General features: G+C 37.6%; 1 protein-coding gene across 10 annotated transcripts in view; it reads right to left on the minus strand.

Annotated features, from left to right (window-relative positions):
* Positions 1 to 25,205, minus strand: part of mark2b (MAP/microtubule affinity-regulating kinase 2b) — a 64,381-nt gene that overhangs the window by 30,729 nt on the left and 8,447 nt on the right. For all 10 annotated transcript variants that reach the window (XM_067443594.1, XM_067443535.1, XM_067443525.1 and 7 more), the window contains exons 2-4: positions 3,298 to 3,468; positions 1,099 to 1,152; positions 178 to 226 (exon numbers count right to left, since the gene is read on the minus strand). In XM_067443594.1, coding sequence (XP_067299695.1) covers positions 178 to 226; positions 1,099 to 1,152; positions 3,298 to 3,468 — 274 coding nt within the window. The remainder of the gene's footprint in view (positions 1 to 177; positions 227 to 1,098; positions 1,153 to 3,297; positions 3,469 to 25,205) is intronic.

Genomic DNA, 25,205 nt, shown 5'->3' on the forward strand with positions numbered 1-25,205 from the left:
TCAGCATCTAAAAAATCAAAGCCTTGGGAATGCTGATATCAACGATTTTCGCCAAACGGCTCTTATCTCTGATCGGGCAATACAGATGATTCATGTCAGATGCTGAATTTAAACACTGAAATAATTCTATTCATTGTATTGTGGCCAGCTAGACAAGTTTTTTTCTGGATCACTCACCGATGTTCGGGTGATTCAAAAGCTTCATAATTCGCACTTCTCGGAAGAGCTGAGAAAACAGAAAAGAGAGAAGGATTTGAGAAGATCATAAGCCTTGACCAGGAACGTTTAACCTGATATATTGTGATAATATCAGATACAAGAAATTAAGGGTTCAGGGCTGCGTTTTTCGAAAGCATTGTGAGCTAAATTGATCGTAGAGACCATAAGAGCCAATGGTTCTATGATCTACTTAGGCTTATGATGCTTTTGAGAAACGCAGCCCAAGTCAATCCCATTTCAAGTTGATTCAAACTGGTTTGTTGGTCTTAGGCGGCCTTTCAGTCTGGTCAGGCATTATAGCTGTTTTGGGAACTAGGACAACATGGCTGAACACCAGCTTGGCCGAGCTAGCTGACCAACTAAACAAAACCTTTTAGGGTGTTTAAAGAAGAGTTTATTAATAGTTTACGTAATAAACGTAATAAAGCTTCTCAGGATGCTTTAACAGTTTGAAGAACAGCATTCATTCGAAAGAGAAATCTTTTGCGTCTTTTTTTGATTGATTTAATGCATCCTTGCTGAATAAAGGCATTCATTTCTTCCAAAAGGAAAACAAATTTAACTGACCCCTAACTTTTGAATGATAGTGTATTAATAGTATTCATAAGTAGTATTCAATTTGCAGCACCTACATTTAACATTTCACTAGCTGGAGGAACAATGCAAGTCTTTTAATGTACTCCAGGATTCTGCAGTAGTAGGAGCAAAAAGTTAATGATACATGACCAGTGTAGGTATGTGTGCGCGGGGATAAAGCAGAACCCGATAATTCCCACGTCAGAGGAAATCCTTCAGCCTCTCTTCCTGTAATTACCCCTTCTATGCCCTCTCTCCATTCAGATATACAGACAGATAAAGAGAGGAGATCTGCAGACTCACTTTTTGAAGACTAGAAGAGTTGAGCTGGGTCTTGTCTATGATTTTTACTGCTACCTGTGACAAAAGAAATGCAAGCACATATTTAAACACATCTCTCAAACACAAAAAAGTTAGAAAGATTACTTAACTAATGAAAGCTAAGTGTGCTTGCACCATATTTGCATGTTTCTTCAACTTTGAGCACTAGACATGTGATGTGTGTCAGATTTAGTGTTGTGCCGATGGAAAATATCTGACCGACATCATGGTGGAGATCCACCATCGTGATGCCATGTGCGTTGCACGTCTTGTGAGTGCAACACACTAATTCTATCGTTAACCTTACAACTTAGCAGGGACTGCTCTGTAAATTAAATTGGCAATATAACTAATGCATATATGCTGTATTTCAAATACTGTAGTCTATGCCAGAGACGTGTCCCAGACAGTTAGTCTGTGAAAATATGTGTCAGGCAGGCTACACAAATATTGATCTTGACATTGTTACCCTCTTGTCTTTTTTACATGTCTTACATTGTACACTTAAAATATTTGTACACTTAAAATATTTTGTACAAAGAAACAGCCCTTATTAATGAATTATTAGTAGCATATTGTATTGTCTCATACTCATCTCAAGCATTGTCTCATGCTCATTTTCATATACATAACTCTTACTGCACTGAAGCAGCAAATAACTTTTGTCTGGTTAATACTTTTAAAGACAATTGGCCTTAGCCATAATGTCAAATCAAATTAGTTGATTCTGACAACACATTTATTCAAACACAGAAGAACAAAAAAAACAAAACAAAAAACACAAAAAACGGGAACAACACTCAGAGCGAAACTAAGGATTAGCATTTCACTCATAATTAGCAGCACAATTAAATTTTTGTCGTCCAATAGGCTAAAAATGTAATTATGTTATTTAAAATATTTTCGTAAAGTGGTCATATGAACTACACAAACGTTTAAAAAACAATATGCCAAATCAAAAGTGAATATCTCTATAAAAAGTGCGTAAATAAGTCTTTCTATTCTATAAGAATCTTTCACCATAAATCATATTTAAATTTCGACATTTCTTTGATAGAAAGCCCAGATGAATAATCAGTTGTGTTAGTAAAATAATAAAATTATAGTTTTTAAGTATAAAACAATATTTATGTGAAGTGATATATTAAGATTAAAAGTGCAAAACTCTTCTTAAGAGGAAGGAAGCTACTTTTTTTACCCCCTGACGTGTAACCTATTGGAAAGCGTCATTAGTTGAGTCATTAGTTAGGTTAGTAAAATAAGGAAATTATAGTTTTGAAGTAGAAAATATCATTTATGTAAAGAGAAATAGTAAAATAAAAACTGCTTAAAAGTCTACAACTCTTTTTAAGTGGAAGAAAGTTATTTTTTACCCCTCACGTGCTACCTATTGTAAAGTGTAGATGAGTCACTAGTTGGGTTAATAAAATCATGAAATTATAGTTTTTAAGTAGAAAATAGTATTTATGTAAAGAGGTATAGTAAAATACAATCATGGCTCTTCCAAACTTTAAAATGGCAGTAAATGGTGGCCCAAAATTTGAAGACTAAAAAAGTGCATCCATCCATTATAAAAGTAATCCACACAGCTCTAGGGGGGTTAATAAAGGCATTTTGAAGTAAATCGATGGGTTTGTGTAAGAAAAATATTCATATTTAAAAAATAAAACCTTCTGTATTCAACTTACTAAAAAGTATATATAATATAGCTCTGATTGTATTTGTAAGAATGCCATACACCTAGGATGACTTTATCCAATATGAGATTATATATGGGATAACTAAAACATTTCGGTGAACTAAGGCTTTAAGTACTTTCAATCTCAAAATTAGACCAATCAAAGTTTTTCAGCAACTGACTTAAATCAGTTCTGACAAATCTTAGATGACTAACTTCTAAACTAATTCTAGTCTAATCAGTTTATGCAACGGGACATGTATCGCAATCAGACTTTTACAATTTAGGGTACAACATGAATAAGGCATAATTGTAAGTTCCAATCTTCAATCAAAACGATCAAAAAATTAAATAAGTGTACAACTAGTATCCGCTATAATTAGTTTTTAGCTAGATGCATTATCTAGAACAAATCTGAATGTCTGCAATATGAGGACCTGTTTTACAGGGTCAGAGCATGGACTTGTCTATCTAGATCCACTATACACAGGAGACCTAGTTACCTCTTTGGAAGTGAGGACATGTCGGGCCAGTTTAACCTTGGCAAAGTTGCCCTTGCCGATGGTCTTCAGCAGTCTGTAATTTCCTATGTGGGGGTTTTCATCCGCCGCCGGCACCACATTCCGACAACGCGGAACACTGGGACGCACTCCTCCTTTGGCATCAGAGTGGGTCTGACAGAAAAATGGGATATAGGGATCAGAAAAATGTTTCAGATGGTCACACTCGGATGACACTCAAATCCCACTACATTCTCCCCCTCACTTTCACACACACACACACACACACACTCACACATGCTAATAATTGTATCAAACTGATTCACAAGAGGAAAATATGGCTACAGTCACACAACAGCACAGCAGAATACTGCTTAATTTTTTTTGAAAGCTAAATACACAGTGTTGATCACATCCTCTAACCGAAGTGAATACCAGAAAATGAAGAGGTCAGAACCAGGGGTCGTATTCACAAAACATCTTAAGGCTCCTAACTTGCCGATATAGGAGAAACTCTTAAAAATAATGGGTGTGTCAGTCCTAATTTTAGAACTCCTACAAGAGTATTTCACAAAGCATTTCAGCACTAAAACTAGCTCCTAAATCCATGAAACACTAGGAGTAGTCAAGACAAGTTACAAGTCCTAAGTTACTAAGACCAAATCACAACCCTAATGGCTGTTGCTGCAATCCGCCCAAAGACACTATACAACAGTGAGGCAATAGTGATAATAAATGTATCTTTAATAAAAAAGTAATAATGTCAAATTACCTGTGGTTGTTTTTACGGGTTCACACTTACAGATGATTGAATAAAGTAAAACAATATAAACGTATTTGATGTGCTGTCCCGAAGCGATCGAGGGCTCAGAGTTCTGAATTTTTTTTCCAAACCCAGAGTTCTGCCCCGTAATCACAGATCAAGAGTGAGGAACGGGGTGGCGGAGGGATGCAGAAAACTGTGGAGGTAACTAACGTCAGGTAAGTCAGCTCTCTGCTGTGTATATATTATATACAGTACCTCCTCTTGCCCTCATAAGATATACAGTTTGAATGTGCTCCTCATGAATGATGTTAATAAAACATGATTTTCGCTTGAATTCTGCAATCTCTCGAGATGGAGACATGTAAGAGGCTGAAAATGAGCTGACCATATATTTGTTTAATTAGTGACACAGCCTACATTTTAACATATTTATTTGAATATGGCAACATTCTTATTTTTAATATTTTGTTTAAATATAGCAACAAGAAACCTCGTTCAACAAAATATTTCTATAATTTAATCACGGACAGAGACCTCTCCCCTATCAACCAATAACTGTGGTCATAGTTAGTAAGCGAGATGACATCATCCATAGCAACAAGGTCAACCCCGCCCTTACTCTTATAAGACTTCTTTCTATTCCTTAGTAAAAGTTCCTCTCAGCAGCTTTGTGAATAGGGTTTAAGAGAAAACTCTTGCCTAAGAACTTTTACTGCCATTTAGGAGAACTCTTAGTGGTAAGATAAAATGTTTTGTGAATACGGCCCCGGATAAGTCATTTTGAGTGATATGAGCTGTATGGACAGAACCACTGTAAGCATATAAAGCAGCAGTTGGTGTGTTTTGACTTTTAAAAAAAATTGGGGGTCAGTAAGATTTGTTTTAAAGAAATGAAAAAGTGACAGTAAAGACACCTATAATGTTACAAAATATTTATATTTCAAATTTCACTGTCTCACCTATTAAGCAGCACAACTTTAACATTTTTAACATTGACAATATTAAGAAATTATTCTTGAGCACCAAATCTGCATGATTTCTGACAAAAAAAAATTCCAACACAGGACAACATTTCGATTTAAAATGTGCAAGTGAGCAGGCATAAGGCTCAGAGAAACACATGCACACTCAAACTCGCTGGTTCCAAAGAGATGAATATTATGTAACGCATCACATGCACCATGTTAATTTATGACATTCTTCAGCATTGGTGAACACTCTTAATGTCCTTTTATACTCAAACTCTGACCCAGCCTCCACACACACAGTTGTGAATCATTTTTACATTATTACTATTAATAATAATTGTATTTTATATAGCGCCTTTAATAGCAGCTTCTCAAAGCGCTGTACACAAGAACATAAAATCACAACAAAATATAACTATATATACACAAAATAAGAAGTACAGAAATAAAAAATACAACTAAAAACAACTTAACAAAATAACATTACCTAAAAAAGAATGATTTTAAACTGGATTTAAATTCTCTACAGGCAAGGAATTTCAGAGTTTAGGTGCAAGATTTGAAAAAGCCCTATCACACATAGATTTAAGGTGAGTTACAGGGACAGATAAAAAAACAGGATTGATGGATCTAAGATTTTGAACTGGGGTGTATGGTGTCAAAAGGTCAGTCAAATATTGTGGTGCCAAAATATTTAATGCTTTGAAGGTAAGTACACAGTAAAAAATGATTTAGAAAAAAGTTACCTGGTTGCCTTAAAATTTTGAGTTTGAGTATAATTTTTTTTGAGATTCGACAACCTTTATTAAAAGATTATTAAAAGATTTTGTAAGCATATTGGGTAATTGTGTGTTTTATTTCTGATGACACAGTGAAACATGCCGAATAGTGATATTTTCATGATTTATCAATTTTTTTATGTGGATCAGACACAATAATATTTTGAGTTTCTATTTATTAAACTAATTTCCTTCATTGTATCAACTCAAATTTTTAATTTCAATAAACTCAAAATTTTAAGGCAACCAGGTTACTTACTATTTTAAGTTAAACCAACAAAAACCAACCTTTTTTTTTTTTTTTTTTTTTACAGTGTAGTACAACTTTAAAATCAATTAGAAATTTAACTGGCAGCCAGTGCAGTGATTTAAGAATAGGTGTAATATGCCCTCTTGCACTGGTTCTAGTTAAATTGTGTGCAGCGGAATTTTGTACCAACCGTTATTTGTTGAGATTAGTCTTTTGAATTCCAGCCAGCAAGGAGTTACAATAATCAATGCGAGAAAAAAACTAATGTGTTAATTTGCTTTTCTGCCACAGTAAAAGTTAACATTGGGCGCAAGTGTATATTTGTTTGTCCATACAATGGAAGACAATGGTAGCCAAAACTGTTTGGGTTACCAATATTGTTCAAAATATAATCTTTTGTGCTCTGTAGAAGAAAAAGTTAAACAGGCTCAAAACAACCTGATGGTAAGTAAAGGATGACATTTTTGGGTCAACTATCCCTGTAATAACAATTAATCAAGGGAAGAATATGATGGGACAAGAGAGAGGAGGAGGCATCACCACAGCAGAATATAAAGCGTTCTTAGTGAAAGAATAAAATCCTAATCTCATGAGACCTCGCTGAAGTTTGGGATGTGTTCCAAAACACCCGACATTCCATTAACCCCACCAAATCATCTCAACTCTCCTGCCCAAATAAAGATTAAATTCCAATTTCCCACATTACCCCATTACACTGGGAAAACATACAGATCAGATCAGATTAGATTAGATTGGATTAGATTACAGTGGATTAGATTAGATTAAAACAGACGGGTCCATCTGCAAATACAAAAACTCATGCAGATATGCTACGTGCTTCCCTGTTTTTCCTGCTTTTGCCATCGCAAACATAAGCATGTCAGCATTTACGCAAGTAGCATCATGCAGCAATTATAATTTTAATCTCTAACTTTACAGATGTTTCTCCATTTTGAGCGGACGCGGAGCTCATTAAAGAAAAAGTTCAATCATCAAGAGGAACCCAGCCAACTCCATGAGCCCTGTGGTGCGATGTGTGTGCGTGCAGACCACAGTTCACTTATCCGGGCACTGTACTTCACGACAGCTCCGTCTTCAAAGACCAACCGATCAAAGTTCAAAGCCATAAATGTAACGTTTGACGTCAGCCCACTAAATGGTGCACACTGAGGTATGAGGCTTTAAATGAGGATGCTCTCTATTTCTTTACCCGTTTCACATGATGCCAATTTTGAAAGAGGGGCAGCTCAAGGGAAAGGCATGAGAAAAGCTGGCCGAAACAATACAGCAAAGCCACACTGTCTTTCTAAATGTGTGTTCATAGGTAGGCTGAGCCAAAAGCAATAGCAAAGGTCAGGGTATGGAAAGTGCGAGATTGACAGTGTGCTGACAGGAACAGAGGGGCACGGACTTAAGGTATTAGAGGGCATGTGTGCAGATATGCCTGGGTACTCAGATTTTAGACTTTGGTATGGCTTGTGTGTGTGTGAGGTAGACAAGGGAGTGCTGATACAGTACATACATAAAGCAGAACTCATATCAATACATCACTCATAAACAGCAATGAAACACAATGCACTTTTACAATGGCACACTCCTTCCTAGCTAATCAAGCAGAACTTCACAGGAGACCTGACTCATTGGAGGCAAGGCAAACAAACAATGCACTACAACTTCATCTCAGATGGCAGACATATAATAATGTTCAAACGTTTGGAGACATTACGATTTAATTTTTTGACAGAAGTCTCTCTCACACCAAGGCTAGATGTATTCGATCACAAATACAGTGACAACATGTAGCAATTAAAAGCTAGATAAAAAGGTTTGTTAAGACAAACTTTAAGTTGGCTTGAGAGAGCAGCCAGAAAGTTGACATTATAGCTTTAAGTCAGAAGTTTTTTAGGTTTGAAGTAGTTTTAGTTAGGGAGAAGTTTTAAATGGCAGAATTTTAGATCTGTCCTCTAGGTAGCAGTTAGAAATTTTGTCTCAGAAGAATAATAACTAGTAGGCTCTCTCAATCCAACCACAACTCTTTTGTATTTTAAAATATAATTTATTTCTGTGATGGAAAAGCTGAATTTCCAGAAGTCATTATCACATGATCCTAGAATCCTCATTCAAATATGCTGATTTTGTGCTATTATCTTCAGAACATTATAAACATTTGTGGTGCTTTACATTTTTGAGAAAACGGTTATATATATTATTCAGCATTCTTTGACAAACAGAAAGTAAAAACAAAAACAAAACATTTATTAGATCTGTAAATGATTATTTTTGGATCAATTTAATTCATCCTTGCTGAATAAAAGTATTCATTCTTAAAGTATTAATTATTAAATCTTTCAGTAATGAATTAAAACAGTTTCTAAATCTAATTAAAGACAAACCATTTTTTAATTAGCATTTGCATATTGTATGAATTGTTTGTGCTTTTAGCTTAGCAACATGCTGACATCAATCTCTTCTGGAATCAAATGTGATTGTTAGTCAAGTCTTTTTGTGAGTGTCACTTGAGGAACTTGTATGGCACGCATGAGTGACCCTTAATCGAGTATCTTGACCTGACATATAGTGTTTCAAATCAGTCACTTCCAGGTTACATTTTGGCTTCCTTAAAGGGATAGTTCACACAAAAATGAAAATTATGTCATCATTTACTCAACCCGTACAAAACCTGTATGACTTTATTTCTTCTGCGGAACACAAAAAAAATATATTAGGAATATTTTGTCCATTTAATAGAAGTCATGTTGTTCAAAATATCTTCTTTTGTGTTCTTCAGAACAAAGTCAATCGTACATGTTTGGAAGAACATGAAGATGAAATAAATGACTGCAGGATTTCATTTTTGAGTGAACTATCCTTTTAAGGAAACATTAACTTCCTATGTCATTCAATAACTTCTCGTTGCTTCAAACTGCTGACAGAATCAACCACCTCTTTAGAAGTTAACGTAGACCGCAGACAGTCGACCAGGATTTACAACCGAATTGGGGAGTCAAAAGGGCTAATTTTTATATCCTTTGGCATCTACCTTACTATTAAAGAATCATCTAGTACAAAGCGAAGGTCAGTCTGGGTAAAATAAAATGCACGTTTTTTTGGGGCTTTCCCTCGCTCCATATCATCATCTATCTCTCCTTGTAATTACACCCTGCACAGACAGCAGAGAGGATAGGATAATGTTCTCCCTGACAACATGCTGTCTTGGTGGTGGAATCTTTTTTAGGTTTACTGGGAGTCCTGCTCACTTCAGCGCTGAACCTTAAATACCACCTTCTCCAGCAGCTCTAAGAACCCGAGTTTAGCTGACACTGGTTCAGCTCAGTAGGAAGCTCAGGACAGCTGATCAGACCCAGAAGCTGCTCTAAGTGCATCATAAAGCTGCACATCACAGAATTCTGTGACCAGACCTGATGTTTATTGACCTGGTTATGAGTTTCATCACGGATCTCCTACATTTTTCTCAACAGTCTCTTTAAAAGAAAGTTGTACGAGTGAACCAGAGGCTCGGCAACCCTTTAAACACAAGTAAAGCATGCTCTCTTGTTCGGTTTAAAAAACACACATACACACAATCCAGCACGTCTTTGAAGAAGCAGTCGTTGGGTCGTGATTGCAGCGTTGCCATGGAGATCTGTTGTTCGTCCTCATGCTATCTTCTCTTTTCTTTACCTTTTTAAAGGACAGCTCCCTTTTCTCCCCTCCTCTCTCTCTCTCTCTCTCCATTTCCCCCTTCCTACTTTTCTTCATCCTTTCTTTCTCACTTGCTGTGGCGAAAGTGAAATTGGGCATAATATCCCCACAAGTGAAGCCCATCTCTGCATAGAAAAAGAGAAACTATTTTTCAACACACACACACACACGCGGTCATACACACCCAGAAAGCGACAGTCACGATGAAGAACTATAAATACTTCACCACCTACACGTACACAATCGCTCTTCCTCTATTTCACACACACACAACAGTTTTCTACAAAATTGTTTTTGTGAACCTCTCTCCCATAATTGGCTCTAATTACATATTAAACAAAACCATACTATTTTTGAATTTGCAACTTTAACTATATGTTGTAATATAAACATCCATACAATTAACAAGTCAAATTCAGCGTTTTCAGTGATTAATAATACGTTAGACGGATCCAAACCTTTTCTTCTGTATTGTGATGTGCATCCGAGTGTGACGGAATATCGAAAAAGAAAATAATATAGGTTGTTGATAGGACTCTGAGATGTGGATGTTGCACCTAAATATAAATGCGAGTTTGCAGTTGATTGTGGAGTGGAGTTCTCCCTCACGAGCTACGTCACTAGATGGAAATATATGCATAATGTCGCTCAAATTCATATGCAAAGAAAGAAGGAGTGGCTTCACGTGTCGTAGCAGTGTTGTTGCCACCAGATGCTGTGTGTTTCCATGTGAAAGCAAAAGCAGCACTTTATTTGGTCTTCCGAAAGTAGGCGCAATTAGGAATGAGGGGGTTAATTTACAACACTGTTCCAGAACAGTACAACCCAAATGTTTGTGCAGCGCATTTTACGGAGGACAGTCTTCTGATGTGAACCTGGGACAGTACCAGACCGGCTGTGCACAAAAGCTATTTCTACAATTCTATTCCCATTTCCAACTTTGCTAGGCTTTTTTATGATCAAAAGGGCAGAGATGGACATACAAATAAACTCTGTTTTCCGCTTGTAATTTCTGATGGCGACAAACATAGTACCAGTACCAGACCGATGTGTTCTATTTCATACTGGTTGCTCAAGCAGAGCACATGCACATTGTGCTTCAAATTGGCAATTTGGGTCATATTCAGCTGAACCACGGCTTGTGTACTGCAAATACATACAAGTATCCAATCAATGATCTGCACTTTCAGAATCTGAAACTGACTGGTGGTAAATCTGATGACATTATTAACCGTCTTTGCAATTGCTTTGGCTGCTGAGGGTTACATTTCCGACACATCACAACAGCTGGCCAATCAGAGCACAGTATGCTTTTTGGAAAGAGGGGCTTTGTAGAAATCCACATGTTTTAGAGAGACTGGACGTAAAGGAGCTATAGTATAGAGATGGGAAGTTCGGTTCTTTTCCGCGAACCGGTTCTTTCGGTTAAAAAAAACGGATCACCGGTTCTTTTACGTCTTTACGAAATGACGTCATTTCGATCATCCCGGCGGATGAAAATACATTCAAACACATCCATATAAAGTATTTATAATAAAAACTTAGTACAACACTATCACGCATGCTCAGTATCTCAGCTCACCGGTTCTCAGAATCGAAAATGTCCGAAAGATCGAACGTGTCCGATAGAAACGGTTCTCGATTCTGTACTGGTGAACAGTTGCAACCCGGTCGATCTGACTCGAGAACCGCTGTGTCAGTGTGTGTGTGCTGAGCTGCGAACTGCTGCAAGCTGAATAGTCTTTATCAAACCTACTGTTTTGATTACATTTTACAATGTGTATCGACTTAGAAATTATATAAGATAAAAGCTGTTCCTGAAAATATCATGCATTATTGATAAAACAAATAAATGTTTAATTTGACCGTTTTACAATCTATTGTTTCCAAACTTTAAAATAATACAGTGAAGACAGCTTTATGATGTTTCCAAACGTGATTAGTTTTATACACTTAACCTGTATTTCATTCCTCTGAACAAATAACACACTTGCGCAGCTCATCGGCTCTCAGTATCGAACGTGTCCGACGGAAACGGTTTTCGATTCTGTACTGCTGATCCGAGGATCCGAGAACCGCTATGTTCGGTTACACGTGCATGCTCAATATCAGCTGCTCGTGAGTTCATCAGATCTTTCAGCAAAACATGTCTCACTTCAGCTAACGATTGGAGTTACAACATCTACTTCAAGATATTCGTTTTATTCCTAGTCGGAGAGACTGTCACTCATGTCAGAAAGTTAATAACTACAGTAACTTGTGGGATTAGCCCTGATTTGAGACACGAACCGTTTAGAACGATTCAGTGTTAACTGGTGAACTGGTTCGACCGGTTCACTATAAAGATCCGGTTAAAAAGAAAGATTTGTTCGCTAACCGGACATCACTACTATAGTAATGTACAGTACGTGCAAAATGTGTGGGGGGGTTATATTAAAGCATGGTAACATGTTTTATTCTATTACAGCAAATACACAAAATATTGATCTTTGAAAATAGCTTCATATGAGCCCTTTAAGCTGACTATTACTAACGTAGATCACCAAAGAGAAGCCGTTTTCACCGGGAGAGTTATGACATTCTAATTAAACATCAAATTAAAAACAAGGTCAAAGAAATATATATTAAAATATACGTCATGAAACATTCAAAATGAAAACCAAAACATGCATTTACAAAATAGATGAGTAATGAATTTTAATTCCATGCCAACTTTGTTATTCATTAAATGAACCATGCAGCAGGCAACAATTATATAATATAAAACTGCTTTAACCTGTTTTTTCAAGTTCCAGGAAATTGTGGAATGAAGAAAGAGAAATCAAAGGATGGATGAAAGGAAGAAGGGACAGAGAAAATAAAGGAAACAGGACAAAGAGGAAGGAAAGAATGATGGAAAGGAAGGAAGGATGGATAATAAATATTAGATGGACAGACAGATGCAGATTTTTTGATTAACAGGGATCATTCACTGTCCCTATTTCTCATGTCACATCAAACTGGTCAGAAGAATCATACAAAGGAAGAGAAGTAAGGATGAACTGATGGATGGGTGAATGGCAGTCAGTGCTGTAAATCCCACACTAACTCTATTTAAAACTAGAGTCAGGAGGCAGCCAAGGGCACAAACAGAGAGCAGATGGAGCGTCTCTCTCACTCTCCCTCTTATTCATCACACCTCTCCCCTCGCTTCTCCAGCTTGTCCCATGTCAGAAAACTGTCAACAGTGAATAAATAATTCTGATATTAATACACTTTCTCTCATTGAACTGCAATTCCTCTGGGATATAAAGCTCCTCAGGGTGGCCTGGCTCTTTCCGGAGCACTGCAGGGTGTGGTGTACGCCCTTCTGCCCGCACGGAGTGGAGATAAACAAAATACACCTCTAGTGACAGTTTACCTGAATTGAGCTTAGTCAGTAAACTCTTTATTTAATATGAAAAAATATAGACCAAGAATTGTTTTAGAATCAGATCGAGAGGTACCTAAAGATTCCCTCCCCTATTAAAAACACTGCTCAGAAAGGTACCATTCACACAGCACCAATAAAAAAACTAGAAAAGCCACTGATGAACTTAATAAATCAGTTCAGAAAAAACAAGCATTGAGTCTCTCTCACACACACCTCTACATGACGTCAAGCTCCTGAAATCAGAGAGAAGGCCTCGGCACTCCCTTCAGTCAACTTCACACCCAGTGCAACTGGAAAGGCCTGTTTACACACACAGAGCGCTTTAGACTCTGGACTTGATCTCAACACGATGACTCCATGCACGGCGTCGTAAAAAATGCAAAGCCGTGTGTAAATGTGATCCCTGTTCAAGCTGCTGAAGGTCAGGGAGCTAAAGAGGGTTTATAGTCCGCTGTGTTCAGTCTCACGTTAAGCTCGCACTTCAGCCGCCCAACCTCATGTTTCCAAACACGTCCAAACTATGTTCTTTCTGACAGTATTCAAATTCCTCCTCTTTCCGCAAAGGTAAATCTGATCTTGTGTTGTTTTAGGACACTTTCATTTGTTTGGGTGTGGTAGTTTCACAGAAATGCCAATGGCAAAGTTAATCTCAATGCAAAGGATGAGGTGATTGCCAACTTTGAATATTTCCTTGCTATTTCTACTGCCTTTTACATTTTTTATAGCTACCTAATTAATATAACATTTATTCGTGTGAATACGAGATAATAAATGACTATTTTTAATTTAACTTTTAAATTAGTTACAACATAAAATGTAAATCAAACTGGCAAATTAAGATCTCAAACTCAAATGCCTGCAGGTAGCAAAAGAACACAAGAAATATCCAATGATATAAGAACAATTCTAAAACACTAGTTGGTTGACAATGTAGTATCCGCTTGATCAATACAATTACCAACCATGATTAAAAAGTCCAATTAAAATAATTAGCATTTGACTGATTTTTTACATATGTGATTGAACTAAATAACCTGTTGTACACCTACAAATTACAACCAATGGTTACATTGGAACGAAGCATGCAAAGGAGGCTGTGATTTTATGTCTTCGGGCACTTTTGCATTCAAGCTTTTTGAGACTTATTCATGAGGCTTGTGAGACGGTGTTAAAAGGAAGCTTTAATTAATGTGAACTACAGCACAGTTCATTTTTGATTTTAAATAAATCCAGTTGAAGTGAATCACTACTAATCCAGGGTTTTTCAAAATGGTTCAAAAATTATCTTTGGCCTTAAAGTGTCAGCACTTTTATAAAGAGCTGTGTAACTTTTCTACAAGTATTTTAATCTGACGTTCTAGCATATGACTAACTTAAACTAATTTAAATACTTGTAGAAAAGTTACAAAGCTCTTTATACAGCTGCTGTCACTTTAAGGCTGAATGCACGGATCCAATACAGTGATACACTTCCGATATTCTCCCAACTTTACTCTTCTCTTTCTCCCAGACGTTTATATTGTTAATATTTTATAAGACATGGATCATGTGTATGCCAACTAAACTAATCTGTTTTTTTATTTTATTTTACTGAAACATACTTTCAAAGTATGGCTATGGGTGCACAAACTTGTGCCGAAGAACCGTCTTCTTCCATTTTGCTATGAACTGATCAGTGTTCAAAAAAATGTTGGGAAAATGTATATGACCCTATAAGAGAGATTACTGATAGACTGTCTGCAACAACAACAAAAAACTTTTTAAAAAAGGAAAAAAATCCACCGACTTTCAGAGCTGCTACAGAAACGACTTTCGACCTTGATAGAAATGTAGTGGAGTAAAAAGTACGATATTTGTCTTTAAAATGTAGTGAAGTAAAAGTCATAAGTTTCCAGAAAAAATAATACTCAAGTAAAGTACAGATACTCAAAAAGTGTACTTAAGTACAGTACTCAAGTAAATGTACTTAGTTACTGTCCACCTCTGCTTCTTACAATACCCCAAATGTTTCCAACTATTTGTAAATTGTGAAAAAATTGCTATTTTAACCAAGGACCCGGGACGTCTGGGAGTCGCCTGTAAGTTGCGTCATATCTGCGCTACCCTCGGTTTTCGGTTTTATTAGGCAGAAGCGCTTTACTCTTAGCAGTGTGCAACAAGTGTCATAGCAGCTGTTAAGCAAACGCACAGTGTAATGAAATGTATTGGATATTTCAAACTTTTTTAACAAATAAAAAACTGAAAAACTGGGCGTACAAAATTATTTGGCCCCCTTAAGTTAATACTTTGTAGCGCCACCTTTTGCTGCGATTACAGCTGTAAGTCGCATGTGGTATGTCTCTATCAGTTTTGCACATCAAGAGACTGACATTTTTCAGAAATTTCAGAAAATGAGACTGAAAAAAAGTTTGAAATATCCAATAAATTTTGTTCCACTTCATGATTGTGTCCCACTTGTTGTTGATTCTTCACAAAAAATGACAGCTTCATATCATTATGTTTGAAGCCTGAAATGTGGCAAAAGGTCGCAAAGTTCAAGGGGGCCGAATACTTTCGCAAGGCACTGTGTGTGTATATATATATATATATATATATATATATATATATATATATATATATATAATAATAATAATAATAATAATAATAATAATAATAATAATAGATTTTATTTATAATGCACTTTTCATTCCGAAGAATCTCAAAGTGCAACAAGGGGGGGGGGGGGATAACAACAAAAAATGAATAACAAGTAAAAATATAAAATACTACAAACAATCAACCAACACAGAAAACAGAACAGAAAACAGAGCTGATGGTGAACAGAAACAGAGCTGATGGTGGAAGTCTCTGTTAGCTCCGCAGCACACTGTGGCCACTCCATGTTTTACATTTCTCCCAGCGGCAGTGTCCCGATGACATCGCCGAGGCAGGACAGCTGAAGACCAGATGATGGGTCTTCATGACGATTCAAACGATGGGGATCGCCGCAGCACCATGAAGGAGGCAGAACATTTTTTCGGGCACTTCTGTGGACACACCGGGGTCGGCGCAGAAGTCCAAGCCGCTCCACGGCCGCAATGCAGGACGGAACAGCGGCGCAGCCGAGAAGCGGAACATCCCAACATCATGCCGGACGCCGATTACGATGGCCCAGATGACGCTAGCCCGGTGCAAACTTCAGCCACCATGCAGCTTAAGCCCAAGGGAGACCACCAGTGAGCAGTCGCGGCGAGAAAGTGAAACATCAAATGTCCTCCAAACCAGAACCAACCAACCGCAGCAATTCAAACGTAAACATTAGAAGCGGTGGAAAACGGCGAAACGAGGAACAACGTCCTCTCAGTGGCTGCCAGCAATCAGCAACAGTCCCAATTGTAGCTCTGACTGTTAGACTAGTCACAAACATAAGGAAATAAAATAAAATCTAAATCTAATAGTACATTAACATGATCATTTGTGGGTGGAGAAGCGGCGAACAGACGACGCCAGCGTCCTCTCCCCCACGTAATTGAAGCGTATTTATATATATATATATATATATATATATACATACATATATACACACACACACACACTCACACACACACACACACAGTATATACATGCAAATATTTCATGCAAAAATATAAGTGTGTATTCAAATATACATAATGATTATACACAATACACACACATACATTATGTAAACAAACTTGTAATTATGGTGATTAAAATATATATATATATATATATATATATATATATATATATATATATATATATAATTATTAATAAGATAATAATACTAATTCTACTACTAATAACAATATACAATGCACTAATTGTTGATAACCTGCTGTTTATGACATTAAAATCACATTGTCTGTGTTCGCTCGAACTGATTTGCTGAAATCAAAATGGTGAAGGTCAAAGAATGTACACCAACCAATGACATTATCTGTGTTCTTAAAAGCTGAATAATTCCAAATGAACTCTGTTGTTTTTACAGGAAAATACAACAAAGAATATGGTTTACATGTAGCGCATCGATACTGTGTGGTATTTAAGACTCTCTCTTTGCGTGTCTCTGTGCAGTGTGTATGCACAATGTATGGAAGTTCTTCACATAATCAATATTTTGGGGGAGAATCTTTTTTTTCCTGTCAACTTTTACTCCACTACATTTCCTACATAAAATGTATACTTTTACTCCGATATATTTTCCCAAAGAACTTTTGTTACTTACTGTAAAATAAATTCGGAAGACTGCAAGCAAGCGTGTGCAAACAAGTGCTCGCACAACCGTGGTCTGACTGACACGTGAGATTGCGGCATAGTGGGACACATAGTGCGACAACAAAACGGCATGTTATACACTACAGTACATGCTTTACTAATCACTATAAAGTAATTAATTTGTTGTCTAGAGGCTATATTAATGCAATCGAGGCCGATGCTAACAAAACTGTTACCTCAAGCAGTTAAAACAATGTAACAAAAACACACGCAAGTCTGACCCAAACGTTTAATGTCACGTTTGTTACCATCTAACTTTATTTGCATTCTTTTATATCCATTTGGACTCTTTTATGTAGGGAAGTGGCATATTTGAAGCTAGTGACATGAAGAATCAAACTGCATGCTCACGCAGCTGACAGAAACATAAACAAATAAGAAATTCATTTGTGTTCTTTAACATCACTGTAGCATATTTTGATTAGATAACCATCAAGTGTTCTACAGTAGAAGCAAATAAAGTTTGTGACCGAGACTTTTCCACACTGAATAGGGTGATTTAAATCAGATCCATAATTCCTTTATTAAGATATATTGACGTGATATCTGTATACCTACAGCTCCAGCCACATTAAAATCTCTTCATGCAGTGTTTGTATTTGCTTTATTTCTAGTTGAAGACAGATCTGAGAAACAGGACAGCACCTGGCCACATGCACGCGTGTCAGCATTAATGGCCCCCTCACAATATCATTCAATTACCAAAAAGCCTTAGAGATCTTCTATGAAAAGCCCAGAAAAAATCAGTGCTCACAGATTGGGTGTGGCCTTTGCCATTAAGATAAAATTGTCAATAATCTTTTTCTGGGTTGTGCCGTTTCATTTTTCCTTTATCAATTTCTACCAACAATGTAAATGAAAGCTGAAAATTAACACAAAAGACATGAATAATCCTGTCTAAAATTATAAAATGAAGGTTTCTATTTGTGAACAGTTCAAGGTACATGCTGCTATAATCATGCCTAGAATCTGTAGATGGTATGTCATAGCTTTATGTCTCAAAATGTCCAATCCACAAAACTTGCCATTAGTCATGGTTTAAGAGGTTATTTATAGGGATGCACCGATACCACTTTTTTGGAAAACGAGTACAAGTACGAGTAATTGCATTTCAGTACTCGCCGATACCGATACAGAGTACTTAAAAAAAAACATGATTTAAATTTACAGGTAACAGCTTTACTTTAAAAACAAGGGACTAGTTTGGAATTAAGAACATTTATTTAAAATGAAAAGCATGTTGTATGCAACATATTACAGAATAAATAATTATTTAAAAAAAATTAAACAGTGACAGTGCAACTCAAGTATTTTTTTCATAAAAGTATATAAATTCTGCGGAATTGTTTCGCATGTAATATGGCTTGTTGCAGCGTGAAACTCTCATCTATCCACTGGGAGGTTGGGCTAATTAGTGACACGGGGCTACTCGATGATTGCCTGTGTTATTTTCACAGCACGTGGATTGTCTCTGGACATTTTCTCTCTCTTGCAAGAGTTTGCTGATGTGTGGGTTGTGTTGGTTTAGAAGCGTGGGTAAACTCTTTGTACTCATTACTTTGTACTAAATGCACTACCTTTTGAGCCTCCTCTGGACAATTTCGCTGAGCACAATTTGCAGTCCGCCTTTGTTTTGTCGTATTCATGCACTTTGAAATAGTTCCACACTGCTGACGTATCTCGTCTCGTCTCGCCTTCTCCCCGCTCTGAGCTGTAGCCGGGCCTGGGGGCGGGCACTCGGCACCTGTGATTAACCCCTTACACGCCGCTCAAGCATAGACATTTGTCAGACCATGGTATCGTCCCCGGTATCGGGGGACTTTTAACGAGTATCGGTATCGGTATCGGTATCGGTGCATCCCTAGTTATTTAAAAAATAAAATTATAGATAGATAGACAGACAGACAGACAGACAGACAGACAGACAGACAGACAGACAGACAGACAGACAGACAGACAGACAGACAGACAGACAGACAGACAGACAGACAGACAGACAGACAGACAGACAGACAGACAGACAGACAGACAGACAGACAGACAGACAGATAGATAGATAGATAGATAGATAGATAGATAGATAGATAGATAGATAGATAGATAGATAGATAGATAGAGGTCCATACTGCAGAACAGCAGGTATTGTCACATTAAACAATCAAATAAATCTCTGTTAATATTTTTAATACAGGAAAAACATTACCCCAAAATCTGGGATGTTGGAAGATAAGGGCCAAGGCAGGTGGTAATTATAGCTTTGCCCATGGCATCTACTTTATATGTCAACAGCTTCTATGTACTTATATGTAAAGGACAAGACTAAAATCTTTAAAACTATTTGTCAAGATTATGTTTCAGTAACGTATTCACAAACAGCAATTTAAATACAACAACAATTGTATCAAAAACCTGGAGCAGCATATGTGCAAGTGAGCTCAAGAGTAAACAAACAGACTTTTATCAAAAAGGGGATTGGCTCTTAACTAAGGGTGCTTTCACATCTCTAGTTCAGTTCATTTGGTCCGAACCAAGGGCAAACAATTATACATTGTTACATTTTTCAGCTTTTTTGGTTCCTTTTCACACCACACTGATTGCTTTGGTCCAAACCAGTTGAAACTAACCAAAACGCAGGCACATGACAACATCCACATCACTCATTGGCCATGGCGTATATCCTAAACTGCTTTTCGATTGGTCAGAATTTACGTGTGGGAAAATTCCAACAGAAGAGGCAAAGCCAGCAAACTATAATAACACTATGGAGAGATGACTACGCGGGCTAGTTTTGTCCTGCCCATAATCTACTACACTGTGTGTATTTACCACAGTATGCAAACAATACCTTTCTATAATGAAGCGCGGATGCGACGTGAAAACAACATTCTAAAGGTCCTTTCACACCGGATGCGTAACGAAAAAGCGTAACGAATAAGCGAATATTTCGCATGCGAATATTTTGCGTCAAAACCATTCACATCAGCCGCGACACGAATTTGCGGTGTTTCAGAGCTCCAACATTCCAAAACATTCGCGGCGACAGTGAGTCCATAATCGCGAACATAATGTTTATGTAGCATGCAGTGGGCAAACACAGCTGCAGCTGTACAGCTTACAGTTGTAATCTCATGAGAAATGCCATGCTTGGCAAAGGTTAAAGTTGATTGAATAGCTTGTGACATCAAATGGACATTTCGTCACCTTTTTTTTCATTTTATGTGATTGGTTGAAGCCGTTTTTGTTGCCGCTAGAGTAAAAAAAAAAAAAAAAAAAAATCGGCATAGAAACGAAAAAAATTAATGTCGTTTTTTCGCCTCAGCACATTCGCGTTCGGTGTGGAAGCGCTCATTACACAAAAACAGCTGATCGAACAAAAAAAAACATTACGCGAATTATTCACAACTCAAATTCGCGTCCAGTGTGAAAGGGCCTTAATGCACTGCAAACGGCGAGCGCACATCACCCGTCACTTCAAGCGGAGACGTGCATTAATTATTCTTAACTGACATGCTCATCTTCCCGAAAATATTTTCAACTATCTATCAGGTAATAATGTCATACACACAATGTCAGCGCAGCTAACTACGGCAGCTGGTTTAGTCCAAAAATGACCAGTACTTTTGCAGTTGGTTCTGTTCGAGGTCGGATCACGTTCTCACCACAAACGAACCGCTCCAGAGTTTGTTTGAAACTTGTTTGGTCCGCTTTTTGTGCGATTGCTGCTTTCAGACCTGATCAAACGAACCGCACCAAAGAGGGAAACGAACTCTAGTACGATTAACCGAACTAAATGAGGCAGGTTTGGTTCAATTAAAACGAACCCTGGTGCGATTGCTCGGTTAGTGCAGTTCATTTGAACATATGTGAACACTGCCATCCGAACCCTGGTGCGCACACCAAACAAGCGGACCGAGACCACTAAAAAGACGGGTCACGGTCCGCTTCCAAACGAACTCTGGTCCGCTGATATATTAAACGCCACATGGAACCAAAGACATGTAAACGAACCAAAAACAGGACATAATGTCCCAGGATGTGAATTCGCTGATTTGACGACGCGGAAAGATCGGTGTATCCAAAATGAGTAACGTTAAAGGGTTACTTCAGCGATTAGCATATGGCTTTGTATCAGTAGAAACCCTGGAGTATATTCAAATGATTGTGCTTTCCCCCCACATATCCCCCTGAGACAAGAGATTTATGCATTTTATTTCTGGAAAAATTCCTCCTATGATGCAAATTGACGATATTTGCATCATAGGAGGAATGTTTGCCCAAAGGCTAAAGACTACAGCCAGCAGAGGGAGCCATTTCCGCGATTACCTCAGCTCTCATCACGAGAGCTCAACAGCTCATTTTTTTTCACTCCTGCAGTTAGTGCTCAGTGCTGTGACACTCGTGCGGTGACTCATTATATTGAACAGACACGTTCAGTTTTTAATTGTAGTGTCTTCTCTAACTCAGTCACTGTAATTAAGTTAGTGGCTTTGGTAATGGCCTTACAGGGCAGCGAAGCATTCTGGGAATTGTAGTCTTTCATCCCCATGAGACAAAAATACATTTTTTGTCTTTTCTCAGTCTAGAAGGCACCAAATAAAAAAATAATTTCACATTTCTACTACATTGATGACCCAGTTTAAATACAGATTCATCTTCCCAGCGCTGAAGTACCCCTTTAACGTTAGAGGGCAAACATGGAGCAACGAGGAGGTAAGTGCCTCATTAAAGGGTTACTTCAGAGATTAGCATATGGCTTTGTATCAGTAGAAACCCTGGAGTATTTACATTTACATTTAATCATTTAGCAGACGCTTTTATCCAAAGCGACTTACAAAAAAGGGGAGAGTAATAGAAGCAACGAAACAGACAAGGCCAACAACCTGTAAGAGCTGTAAGAAATCTCAATTAATTAGCACAATACACAACAATTTTTTTTATTTTTTTTAAGACATCTACAACAAAAACTCACGTACGAAAAATGCCGAACACTGGATTTTGATAGCTATGATAACAACCCATTAGGACAATGAGTATATTCAAATGATTGGGCTTTCCCCCCTCATATCCCCCTGAGACAAGAGATTTATGCATTTTATTTCTGGAAAAATGCAAATTGACGATATTTACATCATAGGAGGAATGTTTGCACAAAGGCTAAAGACTACAGCCAGCAGAGGGAGCCATTTCGGCATGTTTTGAACTTGCGTATGGGGGATGGGAGATTACACTCAGCTCGCAGGGAGAGCTCAGCTGGCAGCTACAGGCACTCATTTAAACGGAGCTATGGTGAGCAATGTAAGTCTTTTAACTTCTCGAATTACTTTCTATGAAAGTTAAGCTTGCAAAGGCATGAACTGAAACGTGCCAGACTGAAATCGCGTCGTGAATGTATGCCGCGAGTGCAGTTGCGATTACCTCAGCTCTCATCACGAGAGCTCATCAGCTCATTTATCTGATTCCTGCAGTCAGTGCTCAGTGCTGTGATACTCGGGCCGTGACTCACTTATTATATTTAATGGACACGTTCAGTTTTTAATTGTAGTGTCTTCTCCAACTTAGTCACAGTAATCCAGTTGGTGGCTTTGGGAATGGCCTCACAGGGCAGCGAAGCATTCTGGGATTTGTAGTCTTTCATCTCCATGAGACAAAAATAACTTTTCTGTCTTTTCTCAGTCTAGAAGGCACCAAATTCAAAAATAATTTCACATTTCTACTACATTGATGACCCAGTTTAAATACAGATTCATCTTCCTAGCGCTGAAGTACCCCTTTAATATTTGGTCCGAGCATGTTTCGAAAATGCTAGAAGAAAAAAAAAGAAGTACTGTTAGTCAGTACAGACGACGGAACCGCCGCCTCTTTTGCAACAGATCTTCATTTCTGCATACAACGGAGGAAATCCTGGTGCTGTTTTGAATGTTTGGACATTTTATGAGCTCTTCATGAGTTCTCTGCTGGTAAAAATAACGCAATTTACACGCATAAAATGATCGTGTAATTAATCCGCACACAGCATTGTTTTGAATGTTCGGTAAGCAAGCTCCTACATCATATAAGCCAACCAATCAGGTTGTGAGCGTCTCCCTATGCCTTTGGTTCGGTAACTTTAGGTTCTCTGTTAAAATGCCAGTGTGAACGCCAAGCGGACCAGGACTATGTTTTGTTTTTTGGACCAAACAAACCAAACTACTCGAACTACAAGTGTGAACACACCCTAAAAGGAAAGAGAGCCATACTGAGTTTTATGATTTCTCCCTAGGGCTGTAACGATATGCGATATGAAATCGAAATCGCAATATGCAGGTCCACGAACCTATATCGCGATGTGAGAAGGCAGAATCGCGACACACCCCTTCCAACTCCCAGAATTATCCTTCCTGTCCAGGTCCAATTTTTAAGTCAGCAGTATGGCAACATTTCGGCTACCCGGTGGAGAACAAGGATGGCAATCGTGTAGTTGACAAGACCCACACAATTTGAATCAAGAAGCTTTCCCAACTGGCCGGCAACACAACCAACATGCAGGTGCCGGAGACACACTGATAGATTATTTTTTTTCCCTCAAAATATCTTTTGAACTGTTTTGTTTCCCCCCCATATCGAGGTTTGTATCGTACCGTGGGTCAAAAATCATGATACGAACCGAATCGTGGGTTTGGTGTATCGTTACAGCCCTATTTCTCCCAATCATTTTTGGCCAGTTTCTCTCCTTATACTCGTGTGATAATGTCTGGCTATAACAAAAGAGACAGAGGACATTGTTAAAAATGTCAAGCTTCATTGGTTGGTGACAGTGGTAAACTGCAAACTGTAGTTCTTCTAACATTCATATAGAAAGTATCTTGTCCAAAGCTTTATCTCCAAAAGCTACTATAAACTGATTCTAGCAAAATTCATTTGCTCATATCATTAATATACAAAATGAATTACGATGCATCTGAAAAGATGCAGCAAAAGACACTCTAATGTGGTCAGATCCCTGTATTGTGGGTCTTTCCCTGTAGCCACATAAAGCCACAGAACCTGAGAGCCATTTCCACAGCGCCAATTACATGCTGATGTTCCGTCTAGTAATTTATCAGTAATGACAGTGAGTCTAATGTAATGCCGTCCACCCCTTAAGATTTAACCACACCTAATCCCTCATAGAGCCTAAGAACATGCATGCAGTTTAGTCTCTTTAAATGTAGTAACTTGCATCTTTAATTTCTAACAGAATCATCCATTTGAGTTCACAGAGACTAACCATAATATATATATATATATATATATATATATTTACAAAGATGGCGCCCATACGTTTTGACTTTATAACCTGCTCTTTCACCTCTATTTTCCTATTGTTCTCTATGTCAATACTGGCCTGTTTGTGTATATAAAACATGGATAATACTGAAACCAAGTTAAATCAAGTGTGGGGAAATATGTTTTTATTTTTGTTACGTGATGATCCAGTCAGTAAACTCTTTACACATTTACAAATTAAAATATTGTAATCATTAGAATTGAAAAATTTAGTGATATTCCACTCCAGATAAAACAACAATTAAATTACAAGATGATGCTATCTCAATGAGTTCTAAATCCAGTTTTACTCTAAATCCAGAATTACTATAATCAGTCGCCTGCCAGCCTTCCTTACAGATGACATGATGATGGATTGTTTATATCTAAGCATCTCAAAAGATTACATACCTACAATGCTATCAAGTCCTTGCAGATCAGCTTTGACTGACTTGATAATATCAAGATTACTACT

This window comes from Pseudorasbora parva, chromosome 1 (genome assembly GCF_024679245.1).
Source record: "Pseudorasbora parva isolate DD20220531a chromosome 1, ASM2467924v1, whole genome shotgun sequence".
Lineage (NCBI taxonomy): Eukaryota > Metazoa > Chordata > Actinopteri > Cypriniformes > Gobionidae > Pseudorasbora > Pseudorasbora parva.